At 48.9% G+C, this 20,600-nt stretch overlaps 1 protein-coding gene across 2 annotated transcripts in view; it reads right to left on the bottom strand.

The window, feature by feature from the left end:
• Positions 1 to 20,600, bottom strand: part of GABRA1 (gamma-aminobutyric acid type A receptor subunit alpha1) — a 271,201-nt gene that overhangs the window by 123,175 nt on the left and 127,426 nt on the right. For both annotated transcript variants that reach the window (XM_075344445.1, XM_075344447.1), the window contains exon 4: positions 1,851 to 1,918. In XM_075344445.1, coding sequence (XP_075200560.1) covers positions 1,851 to 1,918 — 68 coding nt within the window. The remainder of the gene's footprint in view (positions 1 to 1,850; positions 1,919 to 20,600) is intronic.

The raw sequence follows: 20,600 nt of genomic DNA, 5'->3' as shown, positions 1-20,600 counted from the left end.
AACCCAAGGGGAAATACAGATGATTAGCAACTGAAGTAAATACGGGCTTCGCTGGGTCTTAAAGGGAAAAGGTTGAAAACCAAGCAGAGAAGCTACTGGTACACTGAATACTGACAGCAGGAACAAAGGAAAGTCAGGGAGCATTCTGCACAACTAAATGCTGTGATTTCCAATTGCCTTACACTCTAGTAGTGTCTGTGATAACTATACCGTGTCGTAAAAAGTAGGACAGCTACAAAGAAAATGAATGATATTTTCTGATTCAGAAGACTGAATATACTTGAAATAAAACCTAATACCTTAGGCACCAAAATTTTGGGGGTCATTTTTTCCCCAGTGTTATTTATCAGTGTAAAAGCAGCTTAACATACGATCAGGCTACATATAAATAAGATTTCCCACAAGGCTATGGCTACATGCCGATGTGTCACATAACACTGAAATTGCTGCGAGATCTTGCAACATTGGATAAAATTATTTCCTATAGAGCATCGTTGTGGTCTACGACATACTGCAACACACAGTCAGAAATATTTCCAAATGTGTGAGAATTTTCGTAGCTAGTCAGCAATTGCAAAGAAAACATTTGCCATAGACTTTAATGCAAGTTAGGCTAGAGTGACACTTGTGAATGACTTGCACATAACTCACGCGAGTCTCGCATGGCATCATCCGGCACGGCCTGCCGCTCTCCTGCATGCAGCTGACCCACTCCTTTCCGGAGAGTGGCAGGCCGTGCCGGGTGATGTGATGCGAGACTTGCGCGTTATGCTCAAGTAATTCGCAAGTGTAACACCAGCCTTAAGGGTGCTTTACACGCTGCGACATTGCTAGCGATTGCTAGCAATGTCGAGCGCGATAGCACCCTCCCCCGTCGTTGATGCGATATGTGGTGATTGCTGCTGTAGCGAACATTATCACTACGACAGCGTCACACGCACATACCTTGTCAGCGACGTCGCTGTGACCTCTGAACAATCCCTCCCTCAAGGGGAGGTGCATTCGGCATCATAGCGATGTCACTGCAGTGTCACTAAGCGGCCGGCCAATAGAAGTGGAAGGGCGGAGATGAGCGCCCACCTCCTTCCTTCCACATTGCCAGTGGACGCAGGTAAGGAGATGTTCGTCGTTCCTACGATGTCACACATAGCGATGTGTGATGCCGAAGAAGGAATGACGAACAACATCGTACCTGTGGCAGCAGCGTTATTAAGGAAAGGAGCGACGTGTCAACGATCACCGTTTTTGGACGATTTTGCGGTCGTTGATCATCGCTCCTTGGTGTCACACGCTGCGATGTCGCTACCGGCGCCGGATGTGCGTCACTAACGACGTGACCCTGACGATATATCGGTAGCGATGTCGCAGCGTGTAAAGCACCCTTTACATGTCACTTGTGAGCAACTTATCTGCCTCTTGGCTGTTTTATTTGCAGCTCTAAAATCTTCAGAAAATTCAATGAATTTCTGTCAGGTGACACATGTCATCGTGTAGCCAAAGCCTAAACATTATAGCATGATTAAGTATCATCTAAACACCATTCATTAAATGGAACAATATTAAATGGTAAAATAATGACATTTTAATATAAAGGTCATTTTAATCTTGCAGGTAACATACTCAGATTTCATAGGGTATTGTGAAATTTATAGCAGAGATCAAATATTGGTCATCCATGACACATGAAACAAAAAAAACACCACACAGATGCCGGTTAGGTAAAATTAGTCTTTACTTTTTCATTACCATATGCAAATATAATTCATCTTTTTTTATTCCCTTTGTGCATAAACCTTGAAGTCAAACTCCATGAGCATAGAATATAATATAGGGAAATTCATGCATCTTACCATATCGTGATCAGAAACTGGTCCAAAGCTGGTGACGAAGATGTCTGTGTTCACTTGAGTTACACGCTCTGTTGAAGCAAGAAATGAGGATGTTCAATGCCTACTAACAATCTTCATTAGATCTAAAATAGGTATTTTTCATTACCCTCTAACTGGAAGCAATGAAATTCATGACATTTATATTAAAAATAGAGATTTCTCAATGTTATTTTATAAGTATCTTAATTTTAAGTTTTAAAGTGTAACTATCAATCTAAATAGTAAAAAATAAAGGGAATATGTCAGCAGGTTTTTGTTACTTCATCTGAAAGCAGCATATTGTAGGGAAAGAGATTCTGACGCCAACCATGTCTAACTTAGATTACTGGGTGCAGCTGTTTTGACAGTACCAAAGAATTGAGTTTAGCTGAGCTGAGAGTTGTCCCGCTCACACCAGGCTCTCTATAGCAGGGGGCGTATCAGACAACATAGCTGGAAACTTTCTAGTCCTCTAATGGTGTTCACAGGGTAATAAACCCTTTCATTTAGGAAAACAGCAGCTTGCCACACAGATAAGAGAAGCATGGTTGTTTTTTCTTTTTTAACTCTTGCAAGCATGCTGTCCTCAGCTTTCTTTGCAAGATCATGCTGATATATTATCCTTTAAGCTGCACAAGATGCAATAAACAGTAAAAAAAAAAAAACCCTCTCAGTGTAAGCCTTCTTTTGAATTGACAGGCAGAATTGACTGATCACAATTTTTAGTCAATAGATGTGTTGTCATATACTTAAAAGTAATCTGTCAGCAGGTTTTTGCTACCTCAACTGAGAGCAGCAAGATGTAGGCAAAGAGATCCTGAAGCCAATGGTGTATCACTTAGATTAGTGGCGGCAGAAGTTCTGACACAATCTGAATTTTTATACTACTACATTACAATCTGAATTTTTAGGTTTATTAATGTTATAGAGTCCAGAGAGTTGCGCCGCCCACACCAGGCTCTCAATAAAGATTGTACATTGACAGTGAGAGGTCAATCAAAGCAGGGGGCATGTTGGACTGCTGTGCTCGTGAGTGTCTAGTCCTATCATGATAAGGGTCCTGCTGCTAAAGGCCTCTTTACACACTGCAATATTGGTACTGATATCACCAGCGTGCATACCCACCCCCATCGGTTGTGCGACACGGGCAAATCTCTGCCCGTGTCGCACAACATCGAGCAGACCCGTCACACATACTTACCTTCCCTGCGACGTCGCTGTGACCGGCGAACCGCCTCCTTTCTAAGGGGGAGGTTCGTTCAGTGTCACAGCGACTTCACAGCAGCGTCACTGAACCGCCGCCCAATAAAAGCGGAGGGGCTGAGATGAGCGGGACGTAACATCCCGCCCACCTCCTTCCTTCCGCATTGTGGCCGGGAGGCAGGTAAGGAGAGCTTCCTCGTTCCTGCGGTGTCACACGGAGCGATGTGTGCTGCCGCAGGAACGAGGAACAACTTTGTTACTGCTGAAGTAACGATATTTGAGAATGGACCCCCATGTTGCTGATGAACGATTTTGCACGTTTTTGCGACGATGCAAAATCGCTCATAGGTGTCACACACAACAGCATCGCTACAGCGGCCGGATGTGCGTCACAAAACCCGTGACCCCAACGAGATCGCTGTAGCGATCTCGTAGCGTGTAAAGCCCCCTTTAGTCAAACACAGCAAATAAACAAATGATCGGACCCGACAGTGACAAGACAGGCATCCCTGAACTTGCTGTGTTAACCCTTGCAACATCCCGGCTTCAGCTTACATAGCAAAAACTTGCTGGCAGATTCACTTTAAATAATAAAATGTTACATTACATATGTGAATAACATAAAATATAAATTACAATAATGTCCTTATCATTTTCCTTTGTTTTAATTGTGAGATGTGCTTATAAATTGTTATATAGTAACCAAGGAGAACATTGAAGGAATAGAGCATCTGTCACACTAACTCCACTGTCATCAATATGCTAATCAATGTACTGGGCAGACCCAAGGGTCTCCACCATTGTCATCCCCTGATGTACGTCACTTCTCTAAGCACTGATCATTGTGATGTGCTGAGAGCAGGGACAAGAGCATTGTTCATTCAGTCATTGCACGTAGGATCTTAGTCACTGTTGTTAAAAATCAGCATAATAAACTGATTTCTGCTTCAAATTGATTATATATTTCACAATACAGATAATGCAACTGTGAGCAAAAAAGGCAATATAATTAAGGTTACCTCCCAGACCCCGTTATCATTATTGCCCCTCATTGACCCGACACAGTTACGAATCTGTAAATGTAACTGCGGCATTTTCTGCAGTTCAGCTCGATTTACCTCCCTTCCGGAAGAGATTGGACCTCCCGAATGAAATATTGATGAACTTTCCTAATGGTAGTTAATCCATGTGTTAGAAAAGGTAGACATTTTTCTGCAAGAATTTTATGAAACTGTTTTGAAGCCATCTCGGCTTTTGACTTACAAATACTGATGACGAATATTGACTAAAACACAACCCTGTTTTGAAAAATAATTTTTCAAAAATGGGTCCATGATGATGCTAACAAAAAATCTTACTCATCAGCTAGATCCTAGCTTTTCCCTGTTGTCCCAGCCAGTCACATGGCTTTGTCTTCTCTTAGGAAAATGTCAGGTTAAAGCTGCAGCCAATCTTTGTCCGGAAGAAAAAGCCAACATTTGGGTAGGTATGTTTTTTTCTTTTTTTAGCACTATAATTTTTTAAGCTTTTTAACAGGTGATATAAAAAAGCAAAAAAGAGGAATAAATATCATTACTTACAGCAAAGATGTAACTGCAGCTGTATATTGGCCAGGCCAAAAGACTACTACTCCAGCAGGATACAGGTAAGCCTCCACTAAGTGAAGGCATCACAGGCGCAGGAGGAGTAAATCACACACACACTTCCAAACATTGAGGGAGCGATTGCTGGATGGTAAAACTGCACACTGATGGCTTGCATAGATCGCTGTTCACACTTGCAGATGCACAGTCACAAGCCCGCAGCCTATTAGGTGACGCCCATGCTATTAGATCAGGCGGGCTGCCAAGCCGTACCCCAATTGCGCACAACATAGAGACAGGAACTCTAATCGCAAAGCTTAACAAAAAGGGGCCTGGCTGTATCCTGTACAAAAAAAAAATATGTTTTTTTGTTAGCGTTATGGCCATAATACGGAAGCCTACAGCCCTCATCACGGGAACCTCATGCTTGTAGGTCCATACACTATACATAAAGTAGTCTTTTGGCCTGGGCAATATACAGCTGCAGTTCCATCTTTGCTGTAAGTAATGATATTTATTCCTCTTTTTTGCTTTTTTATATTATATATAGTGTAGGGACCTACAAGCATGAGGTTTCCGTGACGAGCGTTGTAGTCTTATGGCCATAACGCTAACAAAAAAAACTCATTTTTTTTGCACAGGATACAGCCAGGCCCCTTTTTGTTAGGCCTTGCTATTAGAGTTCCTGTCCCTATGTAGTTGTCACGCTCCCCGGGTCCCCTGCCTTGCTTCCCGGCTCCCCTGCCACGCTCTCCGGCTCCCCTGCCTCGCTCCCCGGCTCACCTGCCACACTCCCCGGCTTCCCTGCCTCGCTCCCCGGCTCCTCTGTCAGGCGTCCCCCGCTCCATAGCCTCCAGGCCCCATCATCGGCGGTCCCCAGGCGGCCCGGTCCCCGCTCCCGGCGCCCGTCGGCAGCTCTGCTCCAGGCCGGCTCTCCTGCCTCCTGTTCACCGCTCCTTGCCCTGGCTTCTGGCACCCGGGCCTCACGTATGCGCATTAGGGCGCGCGCGGTCATTGACCCTTTCTTAAAGGGCCAGTGTCCTCCAACAGGATATTGAAGGATCAGGTACTGGGTATATAGGGGGATCCTTTCCAAGTGGGCGGGGCCTGTTCTTCGTGTTTTCTAAGCTAGGAGTCAGGTCTCCTTGTGTCTGTGATATACTCACCTATCTCTCTCGTAGAGCCGCTCCTGCCTCGCCAACCGGTCCTGACGATACCCGAACCCCGAACGGTGACGGCCTGCCATCCTGTCAGTTCCGGCCATCTCCGATCCCTGTGGTGACCCACCTTCTCGCTCCATTGGTTCCGGACTCTGCCTGACGACATCTCGGCCTCCGAACCTGAGCTCCGTCACCTGGACTACCATCAGAGACCCCGTGGTTCCAGGGACTTCTTTACTCCACTCCTCTAAACGGACTGTCCTGCTAGTGCTCCGGCTACTGGGCACCTTGCCCTCGGTGAGGTGTTCAGCCCAGTGGATCCACCTCCTGGGTCTGCCCGTCCACCTGGCCCTAACAGTAAGAACAGGCCATGGATCCCGCCGAAGCACTAGCAGCCTTGCAGCAGGAACTCACACGCCAGCGCGAGACCCAGACCCGCATGCTGAGCTTCATGTCTTCTGTGGATACCCGCCTGAACACGCTACAAGCGACAGCCACATCCTTGGCATCTCAGGTTTCCACTGTACAATCCACGGCCACAGCTCCCGTGGCAGCCTCCTCGGATGCTTCCAGACTTCGTTTGGCCTCACCACCCCGGTACGCCGGAGATCCCAAGACCTGTAGGGGATTCCTAAACCAGTGCTCCCTTCATTTCAAGCTGCTTCCCCACTTGTTTGCCTCCGACCAAGCCAAAGTGGCGTTTGTGATGTCCCATCTAGAGGGTGAGGCACTGGCCTGGATGAACCCCTTGTGGGAAAAGGAGGACCCTGTGACTACCAACATCCAGGACTTCCTGCAGGCATTTAGAAACACCTTTGACGAACCTGGACGTGCCGCTGCATCCGCCTCCTCACTCCTCAGGCTACGTCAGGGGACTATGACGGTAGGGCAGTATGCTATCCGCTTCCGCACTTTGGCCTCAGAATTGGGAAGGAACAATGAAGCCCTCACCGCCGCCTTCTGGGAAGGACTCTCCAGCCGTATTAAGGACGAGCTGGCAGGCCGCGATGTTCCTTCCACCCTGGATGCCCTGATCGCACTAGCCACTCGCGTGGACCTCAGATTCCAGGAACGATCCAAAGAGGTGTCCCGTGAGAGACGTCCGATACGGCATTCCTCTCCTCCGCAGAAGCCCGCCGTACTTCAGTCAGCGTCGTCTGGTGTCTCTGTCCACGAGCCCATGCAGATTGACCGTTTGCGGCAGTCCGAACAACGCCGAGCAGAACGGCTCGCCAAGGGCCTCTGCTTCTACTGCGGAGAGGGCACACACCTTCTACGCTCCTGTCCAGAGAGGCCGGGAAACTCCAAAGCCTAGGGTTGGTAGGAGAGGCCACCCTAGGTGCTGGGACTTTCTCAGACCCGGTTACGTGGACTGTTCAAGTGACAACGGGAGAGACACGGTTCACGGCCGAGGCGTACCTCGATTCCGGGGCAGCAGGCAATTTCATCCAGCAGGCCACGGTGGACAAGTACCAGGTGCCTGTTACTCCACTCGACAAACCCCTCATGATTGCCTCTGTAGATGGGAGACCCCTCTCTGACACCATCTCGTGGATCACCAAGCCGGTGGAACTACGTATCGGTGCCCTGCACACCGAGAACATTGCTCTCTACGTCCTCCCACACATGTCCCATCAAATCCTGCTGAGACTCCCCTGGTTACGGACACACGAACCGTCAGTCAGCTGGGGTACTGGTGACATCACCCGATGGGGCTCCTCTTGCCACGAGAATTGTCTGAAGACTATACAGCCCATCCGACGACCTCCGGTTCCGGAGTCCCTACCGGGACTGCCCTCGGCCTATTGGTCCTTCGCTGACGTCTTTGATAAAAAGGAATCAGAGGTACTTCCACCACATCGTCCTTATGACTGTGCCATCGACCTACTCCCGGGAACTACACCACCTCGAGGACGGATATATCCGCTGTCTCCTGCTGAAACAAGGGCCATGTCTGCCTACATCACGGAGAACCTGGCAAGGGGATTCATTCGGAGGTCCTCCTCTCCTGCGGGAGCAGGCTTCTTCTTCGTTAAGAAGAAAGAGGGCGATCTACGCCCATGCATTGACTACCGGGGTTTGAACCAAATCACCGTGAAAAATAAATACCCCCTGCCGCTCATCCCCGAATTGTTTGATCGGCTTAGAGGAGCTCGTGTGTTTACCAAGTTGGATCTTCAGGGTGCCTACAACATGGTCCGCATCCGCTCTGGGGACGAATGGAAGACCGCATTCAATACTCGCGATGGGCACTATGAATACTGTGTGATGCCCTTCGGCCTCTGTAACGCACCAGCAGTGTTTCAGGAATTGGTGAACGACGTGTTCCGGGACCTTCTCTACGTCTGTGTAGTGGTATATCTTGACGATATCCTGGTATTCTCTCCGGACCTCCAGACCCACATAGAGAACGTGCAGCTGGTACTACAAAGACTGAGAGAGAATCGTCTGTACGCCAAGTACGAGAAGTGTGTATTCGAGCAGTCTTCTCTTCCCTTCTTGGGTTACGTAATCTCCGATACCGGTCTGCAGATGGACCCGGAGAAGGTCTCTTCCATTCTCAACTGGCCCCCTCCTTCCGGACTGAAGGCAATCCAACGCTTTCTGGGATTCGCAAACTATTACCGTCAGTTCATCCCTCACTTCTCTGCTCTGACTGCACCTCTCTCCGCCTTGACCAAGAAGGGGGCTAATCCAAAGGACTGGTCCCCTGCGGCCGACGCCGCGTTTGGCTCCCTGAAACAGGCATTTGCTTCTTCCACTGTGCTCCATCGTCCTGAGTTAAACCGACAGTTTTCCTTGGAGGTGGATGCCTCCTCCTCGGGAGCCGGAGCAGTGCTCATGCAGAAGTCCTCCTCCGGGAAGATGGTTACTTGCGGTTTCTTCTCCAAGAGCTTCTCAGCGCCTGAACGCAACTACACCATCGGTGACCGAGAGCTATTGGCAGTCAAACTGGCTCTGGAAGAATGGCGCTACCTTCTGGAGGGAGCAGTGTACCCCGTGATCATTTACACGGACCACAAGAACCTGGAATACCTGCGGTCCGCTCAGCGGCTGAACCCACGGCAGGCCAGGTGGTCCTTGTTCTTTGCCAGGTTCGATTTTCAGCTCCATTTTCGACCCGCGGACAAGAATTTACGAGCAGATGCTTTGTCTAGGTCATTCATGCCCATGGAGCAGGAGGAGGAGACATCCCAGCCCATCATCTGTCCTAGTAAGATCATTCCGGTGGCTCCTGTCACCCTGGCCCAGATACCGCCTGGGAAGACCTATGTCTCTGAGACTGACAGGCAAAAAGTGTTGCACTGGGGCCATGCCTCGAAAATAGCCGGCCATGCTGGTCGGAAGAAAACATGGAGTACAATTGTACGTCACTACTGGTGGCCATCCCTTCGCACGGACGTCGCTTCTTTTGTCTCAGCCTGCTCCTCTTGTGCCAGGAACAAGACGCCCAAACACCTGCCATATGGTCGTCTTCTACCTCTGCCTATACCCTTCGTTCCGTGGCAACACATTGCAATGGACTTTATTACGGACTTGCCCCTGTCCTCCGGACACACAGTCATATGGGTCGTGGTGGATCGGTTCTCCAAAATGGCTCATTTCGTCCCTATGGCTGGACTGCCCTCTGCCCAGGAACTCGCTGATGCTTACATACAGCACATCTTCCGGTTGCATGGCTTTCCATCACACATTGTGTCCGACAGAGGAACTCAGTTTACCTCCCGCTTCTGGAAGGCCCTCTGCAAACATCTGGGAGTGACTCTGGACTTTTCTTCAGCCTACCATCCTCAGTCGAATGGCCAAGTGGAACGAGTCAATCAGATCTTGACCTCCTTCTTACGTCACTACGTCAACGCCCATCACGACGACTGGTCCACGCTTCTTCCTTGGGCTGAATTCTCCCACAACCACCACGTCAGTGAGTCCTCCTCCAGCTCCCCCTTCCATGTCGTTTACGGACTTCAGCCTTCCGTCCCGTTACCTGTATCCTCTTCCTCGGATGTCCCTGCTGCTGATGCTGTAGTCCGTGACTTTGCAACCATTTGGGACAATGTCAAGGCGTCCCTTGGACGTGCATCCCTGTGGATGAAGAGACATGCAGACAAGAGGCGTCTGGATCCTCCGTGTTTCTCTCCAGGAGATCTGGTCTGGCTTGCTTCCAAGTACGTCTGATTGAAGCTACCATCATACAAGCTAGGTCCTCGCTACATCGGGCCGTTTAAAGTCCTCAGCAAAATAAATGAGGTCTCCTACAAGCTGCAGCTCCCGGCCACGATGAGGATACCCAACTCCTTCCACGTCTCCCTGCTCAAGCCGGTTGTCCTTGGTCCCTTCTCCGCTGCTGCCAGTTCTGCTCCTCCTCCTATTGCTGATGATGACATCTATGCGGTAAGGGATATCGTGGCATGTACGGGGGCCGACAGTTCTTCTTGGTGGATTGGGCAGGGTATGGTCCTGAGGATAGGTCCTGGGAGCCCCGGGAGAATGTGCGTACTCCTCTGATATGTGCCTTCCTGTCCCGGTTGCGGGGAGGAGGGCGTGGGGGGGGTACTGTCACGCTCCCCGGGTCCCCTGCCTTGCTTCCCGGCTCCCTTGCCACGCTCTCAGGCTCCCCTGCCTCGCTCCCCGGCTCACCTGCCACGCTCCTCGGCTTCCCTGCCTCGCTCCCCGGCTCCTCTGTCAGGCGTCCCCCGCTCCATAGCCTCCAGGCCCCATCACCGGCGGTCCCCAGGCGGCCCGGTCCCCGCTCCCGGCGCCCGTCGGCAGCTCTGCTCCAGGCCGGCTCTCCTGCCTCCTGTTCACCGCTCCCTGCCCTGGCTTCTGGCACCCGGGCCTCGCGCATGCGCATTAGGGCGCGCGCGCGGTCATTGACCCTTTCTTAAAGGGCCAGTGTCCTCCAACAGGATATTGAAGGATCAGGTACTGGGTATATAGGGGGATCCTTTCCAAGTGGCGGGGTCTGTTCTTCGTGTTTTCTAAGCTAGGAGTCAGGTCTCCTTGTGTCTGTGATATACTCACCTATCTCTCTCATAGAGCCGCTCCTGCCTCGCCAACCGGTCCTGGCAATACACGAACCCCGAACGGTGATGGCCTGCCATCCCGTCAGTTCCGGCCATCTCCGATCCCTGTGGTGACCCGCCTTCTCGCTCCATTGGTTCCGGACTCTGCCTGACGACATCTCGGCCTCCGAACCTGAGCTCCGTCACCCGGACTACCATCAGAGACCCCGTGGTCCCAGGGACTTCTTTACTCCACTCCTCTAAACGGACTGTCCTGCTAGTGCTCCGGCTACTGGGCACCTTGCCCTCGGTGAGGTGTTCAGCCCAGTGGATCCACCTCCTGGGTCTGCCCGTCCACCTGGCCCTAACAGTAGTGCGCAGTTGGGATATGGCTTGGCAGCCCGTCTGATCTAATAGCATGGGCGTCGCCTAATAGACTGCGGGCTTGTGTCTGTGCATTTGCATGTGTGAACAGTGCTCTATGCAAGCCATCAGTGTGCAGTTTTACCATCCAGCCATCACCTCCTCCATATTTTGTAAGCGTGTGTGTGATTTGCTCCTCCTGCACCTGTGATACCTCCATTTAGTGGGGGTTTAGCTGTATCCTGCTGGAGTAGTAGTCTTTTGGCCTGGGTAATATACAGCTGCAGTTGCATTTTTAACAGGTGATAACTATTAAAGAGCGAGCACTACCATACTCAGGTGCTCTGTACTCGTTAAACGGAATCTGTCATCCTTTTGCATTTTTTTAGTTATTAATATAGGTAGCATAGAGGTGAAATTAGCCATACCTGTATGCCTCTTGGATGAGGGGTTGTTTTGTAAAATGATCTTTTATGTCTTCTATCTTCCAGGCTATGGAGTGTGCCCTGCCCAGAAGATAAGCCTGCCCCCAATCCTCATTATACAGGATTTTTCCTCCCCTTCTCTTCAGTGTCCCTGTGACATCAGGAACATGGGTGAAATTCCACACATGAGCTTTCTGCCTGCCGTCTCTTCCTTGCAATGTTAATCAGCAGTGGATCCCCGGCACCTGCGCACATCAAAATTGAAGCCTGTGCCCATAGAAGGGTAGAACAGTGCAGGGTAGAGACATCAGGCAAAATGAGTAGAAACGAGATTTCCGTCTGTGTTCCTGAGATCACGGGGATAACAGGCAAAAGAAGTGGAGGAGGAATAATAATGAAGATCAGAGGCAGGTCTATCTTCCGGCAGTACACAGTCCCATAGCCCAGAAGATGGAAGATATAAAAGAGGATTTTTTTCAAAATGGCCCCTCATCCAGGAGGCATACAGATAGGGCTAATGTCACCTCTATGTGACCTGTATACCCATATTGAAAACTAAAAAAAACTCAAAATGGTGACAGATGCCCTTGCCCTTTAAGAGCAAATGGAAGCTCGGATGGGCATGACTCAAGTACCCCAGTATGATGAAAGTCAATATGGAACTGGTGAATTTTTCGAGAAACGTTTCGGGAAAAATGCTCAAGTTTCCCATTGACTTCCATTCTACTCGGTTATTGAGTCAAGCTCATCCGAGCGTCCATTTTGCTCAATTCGAGTGTACCGAGGAACCGAGCATTGTAGTTTTTGCTCATCATAAGTGACAAAACAGTTAAGAGTATTTTAAGTTCTGCAATTTTGGGATACCTCCAGCTGATGTATAAATTAAATGTTTTTCCAAAAAATGCTACCTTCACATCATTAAAAAAAAAGAGTATAAATAATATGCCCCAACATAAGGACTAGAGTTGAGCGCAGTTCGCGGTTCGAGGTTCTCCAGTTCTAGGCTCGAGTGATTTTGGGGCCTGTTCTAGATCGAACTAGAACTCGAGCTTTTTGCAAAAGCTCAATAGTTCTAGAAACGTTCGAGAACGGTTCGAGTAGCAAAAAAACAGCTAATTCCTAGCTGGCTTTCCGCTGTAATAGTGTAAGTCACTCTGTGACTCACACTATTATGAAATTTCAGTGTATAGTGTGCGGGAACAGCGCCTTCAGATCACTGCTGTTTGTATAATGGCGATCGCCATTTTTTTTTTTTCCTTGTCTTCCTTCCCTAAGCGCGCGCGTGTAGTGGGGAGCGCCAGCAAGTCAGCCAATCCCAGACACACACACAGCTAAGTGGACTTTTAGCCAGAGAAGCAACGGCATGTGTGATAGGATGTCCATGTCACATGTACCTGCATTATAAAAACGGACATTTTCCTCCAGCACACCATTATCTGCCTTCTGCGTCCTTGGTGTCAGACATCACTGGCGCAGCTCCGTCCTGAGTCCTATCGCCGATACAGCTGTATGCGCTCCATACACAGCGCTGGACAGCTTAGGGAGAGCACTTTCTATCAGTCCTTTTAAGGGCTCGTACCGGCAGGATCAGAGCCATAGGTGACAGGTCCTGAAAACAGAGACAGCGTCTGTGTAGCTAAGGTCAGGGATTTCCTCGCTACATTTCCCCATTAGGAGGGAATAGAAAGGCAGGCTTCCATTCCTCTACCCAGAGCCCCACAATCCTGGCACTGTACCCTCCTGTCCTCTGCACACTCCAACTCATTATAACTAAGCCATTATACTAGCAAACACTGAGTGTACCTAGTGTCATCCTAAACGTGGCTGTTGGACTTCTGTATAGTCCCACTAGTGCAAAGATATTTGCAACACGTCTGCCTGCATTGCACACTCAAACTCATTGTAACTAAGCCATTATACTAGCAAACACTGAGTGTACCTAGTGTCATCCTAAACGTGGCTGTTGGACTTCTGTATCGTCCCACTAGTGCAAATATATTTGCAGCACGTCTGCCTGCATTGCACACTCAAACTCATTGTTACTAATACATTATAATACCAAAAATTGAGTAAACTTAGTGGCATACAAGAAGTGGCTGTTGTACTCCATTAGTGCCCCACTGGTGCCAAGCTATGTGCAGCACCTCTGCATGACACCCTCCTGCTCTGTTTTTAATAAGCTATAATGATAGCAAAAAATACTGCAACTTAGTGGCATACAAAAAATGGCTGTAGGACTCCTTTATTGTGCCACTTGTGCCAAGCAATCTCAAGCACCTCTGCATTCTACCCTCATGCACATTTTGCTATGCTAATTTTATAGCAAACTCAGGGAATTCCTTGCTGCATTTGATCATTAGGAGGGATAGAAAGTGAGGCTTCTTTTACTGTCCTGGTACCCACAGAACACGGCCCCTGTACCCATCTGTCCACTTTTGACACGCTATTTAATTTGCCCAAAGAGCTGACTTTTTTTCTGTCATCCTAAAATTGTCTGGAATACTAAGTTAGTGTTCCTTTGCTGCCAAGCAAGGTACAACACATGTGCATTCTACACTCCTTTCCATTTCTGGAATGCAATTATTAACTGCAGGTAGTCCAGCCAATCTGTGACGAAGGTGCAGGCGTGGATATAATGTAGCCTGCATCCAATGATGGTTCTCTCGATGTCTGACAGCTCAACAATACCTTCTGTTTCCACTTCCAAAATAAGTGATGACCTGCCAATCACACTCCCTGTTGCGTGTAAAGGAGTGGAAGTTCAGTGTGAAAAACCATGTGTGACTGCTGTCCCCACAGTCACAGAGGATGAAGAGCACGCAGATGCACTTGATGGGGCAGGCGGTGGTTGCACAGGCACGCTAGGCCGCATTGTAGCACAGTGAAATTCACATTGCGACTTATGCTTCATTTTAAGTCGTGTACAGGGTGGGCTCCCCAGTATGCAGCAAAACCAGGCAACAGGAAAAGGACTCTAGGCAGTTGGGTTGATAAATGATTGTTTAACTTTACCAAAACAAACAATAAGAACCATGCATACAATTTAAATAATTGAACAATCTATTCTGTTGCCTACTACCTGCTAATCCCTCTGCATAGCAGTAATTGTGTTTGTGCGTGTGTGCGTGTGTGGGTGTGTGTGTGTGTGCGAACACGACTTACCAGTGGCACATCACAAGAGCTTCCCAGTTATCTACCTAAACATAGACAAAACACATTACCCCCCCTGAATACCCTTGTTAGCTGAAGCCTCACAGATAAGGCAGATGATAACAGTGTGAATGCAAACCACACAGCTCTGTAACACAGTCATGGAAATCTTGAAAAACAAAAGTCAATGCAAACATGTGTCGCTGTCCCTCTATGATTTAAACTGTACGTGACAATTTGACAGTGCAGAGGCAGCAAGTCTTATTGTCTATATAGTCAGCCTACCCAGAACAGATATGTGTTTTGCTAATAAAACAAAGTGTTGCGTGCCCGCATTATTGTCTGGGCACAGCCTACCGTACCCGGGTACTGTGATGTCCAGTTGCCAGAAATACAGACTTTACGCTCCTCTCACGGTAAACAGTATAGACAGCACCGTAAGAATGTTGGTCTGTGGCACAGGATGCTGCTCACTGACGTTACAGTGCTCATCATCAAAGTACAACACAACTCCCCTCACAATTGAACGAACTGTTTCCGCGTTGGCTCCTTGCTGTAACACACACCTTTAGCTTTTCCTTCTGTTCATAGACAACATCTCCAAGTCCACACCCGAAGAGCAATTTGATATTGCTATAGTGACCAAACAAAGGCAGATCCAAAATAATAGCAGCCCCTTGTGTGTAGTCTGCAACAATGCATGCAATGGCAAATAAGCATGTTGCATTGACAGTGGCTAAAGCTGAGCAATACACCTTCACGCTGTCAATTCATATCCATGTGATACTTCATGGAGGAAGTACTCAAAAGTGTGAGTTTTTGCCTTCTACCTACAGATTGTTGACAAATCTTACAGATTCCATGACTTGGGTGATCCTTTGCGATGTCCAAAAATTCACAGGCTCGGCAAGGCTTACAGCCCATGCGACCTGCATAGCCAACACGACTTCTGCTCAGAGTCAAAGTTGTGGTCCAGGATTCAGTTGTTGACGTGCTTCCAGTACTTTGACTCTGGCCAGGAAGACACAACGTAACCTCGTCGTCAGTAGCATCCTCCTCCACCTCCTCTGCTGACCTCATCGACTGGCTGACTTTGGTTTGACAGTAAGTGTGGTCTCCAACCTCATCAATAACCCTGTGTGTTTTCATTCCCCTCGTCCTGAGTCCTCCGAGACAACCTCTTCCTGCCCTAACCGATTAGTAAAGTTGTCATTCCAATCAGCTATCTGTGCTCCTCATCATGTTCCCCATTGTCTCCACCAGGAGGATTTACTTTTTGGAAATGAGGGTGTAGATTAGGCTCAGCACCTTCTTCATCGGGGCCTGGATCCCACTCACAAAGCTTCTGGCCATCTGCGCAGATCATTTCCCCTGTCTCATGGAACTCGCTACCTCAACACGTCAGATTATCTGCTACACCCGCAAGCTTCAAACTGAATCTGAAAACTCATCTGTTCAGAAATGACTATAACCTTCAATGACACCACCACCATACGTACTTGACGCTCAACCTAAACCACTCCTACTGTCTCCTCCCAAAAATCCTTTAGAATGTAATCCCGCAAGGGCAGGTCCCTCTTCCCTCTGTACCAGTCTGTCTATAGTTACTTGTATATGTATTCTGTATGTAACCCCCTTCTCATGTACAGCACCATGGAATCAATGGTGCTCTATAAATCAATAATAATAAAAATAATAATAACTTCCTTGTCTGTACTCATTGCAGCTTTGGAGCAGAACTCTGATTCCCAGGATATAGTGCGACTGAACAGCTATGCAAACTCAACCATCTCTGTTACCCCATACTCAGCAGGGTTGGTGGAAACTTGAGAGCTGTTAGGAAGCAAGTGCGATTGGATTGACACCACAGAGGAATGGAGTATTTGGGATCTTGAAATTGGGGTGGAGGAGAGGCCACTTTGTGGAGCACTTCAGATCCATTGAAGCAGCTGCTGTTTTGGCCTCATCTACATTTGTTAGCGATGGTCGTGTCCATGAAAAAAGGGATCATATCAGATTATCCATGGGAAGAAGTACACCTGTTCTTTTGGATGGTATTTGTTGTTACAAAACGGTGACGCCTTAAACGCAAGCAGCCTGCTGCGGTTTCAGTTGTGCCCAGGCATCAGCTGCCATTTAGGCCTGTGCCTCGGGTTGTCCAGCTGGCTGCTTTCTCCTCCACGTCTAAGTGTGGAGAGGCAACTAGTGCGCATGCGTGTGCCGATTTACCCCAGCCGCAGCCTAACTCCAGTGTTTCGCCTAGTGAGTATGCTCAGCCTGACTGTGCCATTCCTGAGGCTAAGTCTTCATTTCGGGCTACAGCGCATGCTCCCACACTTAGTGCGAAAAGCCTCTTTGCACAGGTACTTGCACTCCGTGCCGGGTCTAAGTCCTGTGTTGTGCCTAGACACCATGCTAAAGCTGATAGTCTTTTTTCAGAGACTGTATTTCATGCAACTGACCATGGTCAGGCACTTACTGCATCAGAAACTAGGTCCGGTAATGAACTCTTTGGCCCTGCCCCTGATGTGGGGGGCCCATTTAGACCACAGGGCATCAGGTGTCCTGACGATGTGGCCAGGCCACTCCCAAATGGCTTGCAGAGGCCCGCCCCTATGACTTGTCACCTCATTATTGATGGTCAGACAATGACTGTTGAGGTGTTTGGGTCATGACAGCCATGAGGTCATCATTGAAGTTGCGGTTCCAAATAGGACGCTAGTTATGCCACTCATGACGTATCACTCTGCTTTTGTCTCCAGGAGGTGCATTGTGGTCCACCCTGATTTGGGGCGGACCCAGGTTATAAAAGGGCTTGAGACAACAAGGAGGTGCGTAGTCTTCTATTATGCTCCAAAAGAGCACACCTCCATGTGTTGAACCCATTGCGGCTTTAGGCCAGAGGTAGACAGGGATAGGGCGTCGATGCAGGCCGCCACCACAGTTGGTAACGCAGAACGGTTAAGACCAGCTCCTGTCCTACAAGTCCTGCTTGTGCAGCCCAGTGGCATTAACAGGCCTGCTGCTGCTGATGCGCCTGCTGTCCACAGGTGTGGCCCCAATGCACACGGTCAGCGTACTGAATGGCCCCTGTGATGTTAACAGGGAGTTCCTGGGCTGGGTGGGCGTGTGGACCCTGTGACGCTAACAGGGCTCCCAGTCTCAAGATCCGAGTGGCGTCTAACTTGGTTCAGGCTACTATTAGTTTCATAGCCACACAGCTCTGTATCCTCCACCGAACCTTCCAGTTGCCAACCTCTCCTTTTCCATCTGGGAGCACGGTGGACACTGACTGCTGATGGGGATATATACCTTTCTCTTTCTTTTCTTATTAATTTTCGTTATATAGCGGTAACATAGTATATACCACCTTATCCAAATCTGCCAGTCCCACCGTAACAGATGGTGTTTCTTCATCAAATGTTACTTTTGCTTAACCACCAAACCCACGGACCAAAACTTTTTTCCCCTTTCCAACACACCTGTTCCCCTTTCCACCAGCATCTGTCCTTTTTCAACTCATTTTGTATATGACTAAAAGTGCAACTCTGCAGGGACACCGTACTCAATGCCATCTCAGCACAGCAGCCAGCCCTCGGTCCCTCAGATGTGGACAAGTAAAAGACCATTTCCTCCTATCCATGACAAAGCGTTGAGATTCACTCTGTGCAGCACTGGTGTTTAGTGGAAAAGCAGATCGAAGATTGCGTACCACCTTCTGAAGATACTCCTGTACACGTGCGTCCCTTTCTATGGCAGGAATTATTTCGCCAAATTTTGTCTTGTACCGGGGATCTAACAGTGTGGCAACCCAGTAGTTAGCATTACTTCGAATTCGTACAATCCGAGGGTCATGTTGTAGGTAGTGCAGCAAGAAGACGCTCATGTGTCTTGTGCATCCAGGAGGACCAAGTCCTTGGTGTGTTGGTGGCAGAGAGGTGAGAATCGTGCCTCCTTCCTCTGCCCTCTCCCCCCAAACTCGCACAACCAAAATGTGAGCAAGCTCTCACTCATCTGCTGAGTCTTCCATGCCCATCGCAAGTTCGTCCTCCATTTCTTCATGGCTCATGCACCTTCCTCAACAAATTTTGCTGATACTATGCGCCCTTGTTAATCCCTATCCCCCACCATAACTGCTGCCTAGGTGCCGCTTACCGTATGGACCTTGTAGATCTTATTATCCCTTCTGCATATGACTCCTCCTGTACTTCCTCACCTTCCTCTTGGACCAATACCTGACTGCGAATAATGCTTACAGTGTGCTCCATCATGTAGATGACCAGAATTGTCACGCTGAGAATGGCATTGCCAGTGCTAAACATCTTCGTCGACATTTGTAAACTGTGTAGAAGGGTGCATAGGTCCTTGATCTGACACCACTCCAGCAGCGTGATCTGCACCACCTCTGGATCAAGTTAGCCCAGGGTATATGTCATACCGTATTTCAGCAGGGCTCTGCGGTGCTGCCACACATGCTGCAACATGTGCAGATTCCAATTCCTGCGTGTCGGAACATCGCATTTCCGGCGTTTAACCGCCAGACCCTAAGACTTCCGGAGCGATGAAAGTCGTTGAGCTGCTGGGTGCGAAGGATGAAAGTGAGCACATAGCAGCGTGCCCGCTGCACAAGGCCATGTAGGCCGGGATGGTATTTTAAAAATTGCTGGAGAATCAGATTCAACACGTGAGCCATACAAGGCCCGTGTGTCACATTGCCCTGACGAAGGGCCGCAGACAGGTTTGCATCATTGCTGCACACGGCTGTTAAGTCACCAACGTAGTCCACTCAATCAATTTGTACTCTGGTCCCAATGGGAAGACACCACACCCTTTTTTAGGCCCCTCCTGTCTGCAGACCACTGCCAGACAAAGCTATGAACCTCTTGTTACTGTTACCCCCAGTTCAGTTTTATGAGTTTGTGTGCTTGTTACCTGACTACGTTTCCTGCTTGCTGTTTATGTACCTCGTTGGCCGATCCGCATTTCACCTCTGCTTGTTTTCTGATTAAGTCCTGGCCATCCCATTCTGTTCCTCTTCCTCAATTAATGTTTTTGACCCTGCATGACTACTATTCTCTGGAACTGCAGCCTTCCACAGGTATTGATCAACTTGGGCCCTGTGTAATTCCAAATCACTGTATAGGGGTTAAAGGGTTTCAGGGTTCTGGGTGTCAAGCTTGGTGAGTGGCTTGCCTCTAGCCTATCCTTTACAGCCCATCTGAGTGTGTCGATCCAGGCAGGCGTTACACCATGCCATCTGCAGAAGGACATGTAGGCCGGGATAGTGTTTTAAAAATTGCTGGACAACCAGGTTCAACACGTGAGCCATACAAGGCACGTGTGTCACATTGCCCTGAAGAAGGGTCGCAGACTGATTTGCATCATTGTCGCACCCGACCTTCCCTGACTGCTGGTTGAGTGGAGACAACCATTGATGAAACTCGGTCTCACTCTCCAGAGCTAACCGTCCACAATTCCTCAGCGGTGTCTCACATTTCCCCTACATTTCAAAGTAAACATTTGACCGCCTGATGGCCTTGAGCTCTGCTGCCAGCATAGTAAGGAGGTGTGTGGGATTCCTTGGGCACAGTTACAAGGAAGGGTGGCCTGACCACACAGGGTTTGGGCCGAGGTGGAGGACCCACACGAGGTTGAGGAGGCAGAAGCAGTGGAGGAACTTGTACATACAGAGGAAGGATTGACACACAAGTCGTGGGGACGGCAAGACTTGTACAGCAAACCCTTCTCCATCTCTCACCATAGTTACCCAGTGCCCAGTCAGCAACATGTAACTCCCCTGTCCATGCTTACTGGTCCAAGTATCTGTGCTGAAATGCACCCTGTC

This window comes from Anomaloglossus baeobatrachus, chromosome 4 (genome assembly GCF_048569485.1).
Source record: "Anomaloglossus baeobatrachus isolate aAnoBae1 chromosome 4, aAnoBae1.hap1, whole genome shotgun sequence".
Taxonomy (NCBI): domain Eukaryota; kingdom Metazoa; phylum Chordata; class Amphibia; order Anura; family Aromobatidae; genus Anomaloglossus; species Anomaloglossus baeobatrachus.
This window is presented reverse-complemented; position numbering and strand designations above follow the sequence as displayed.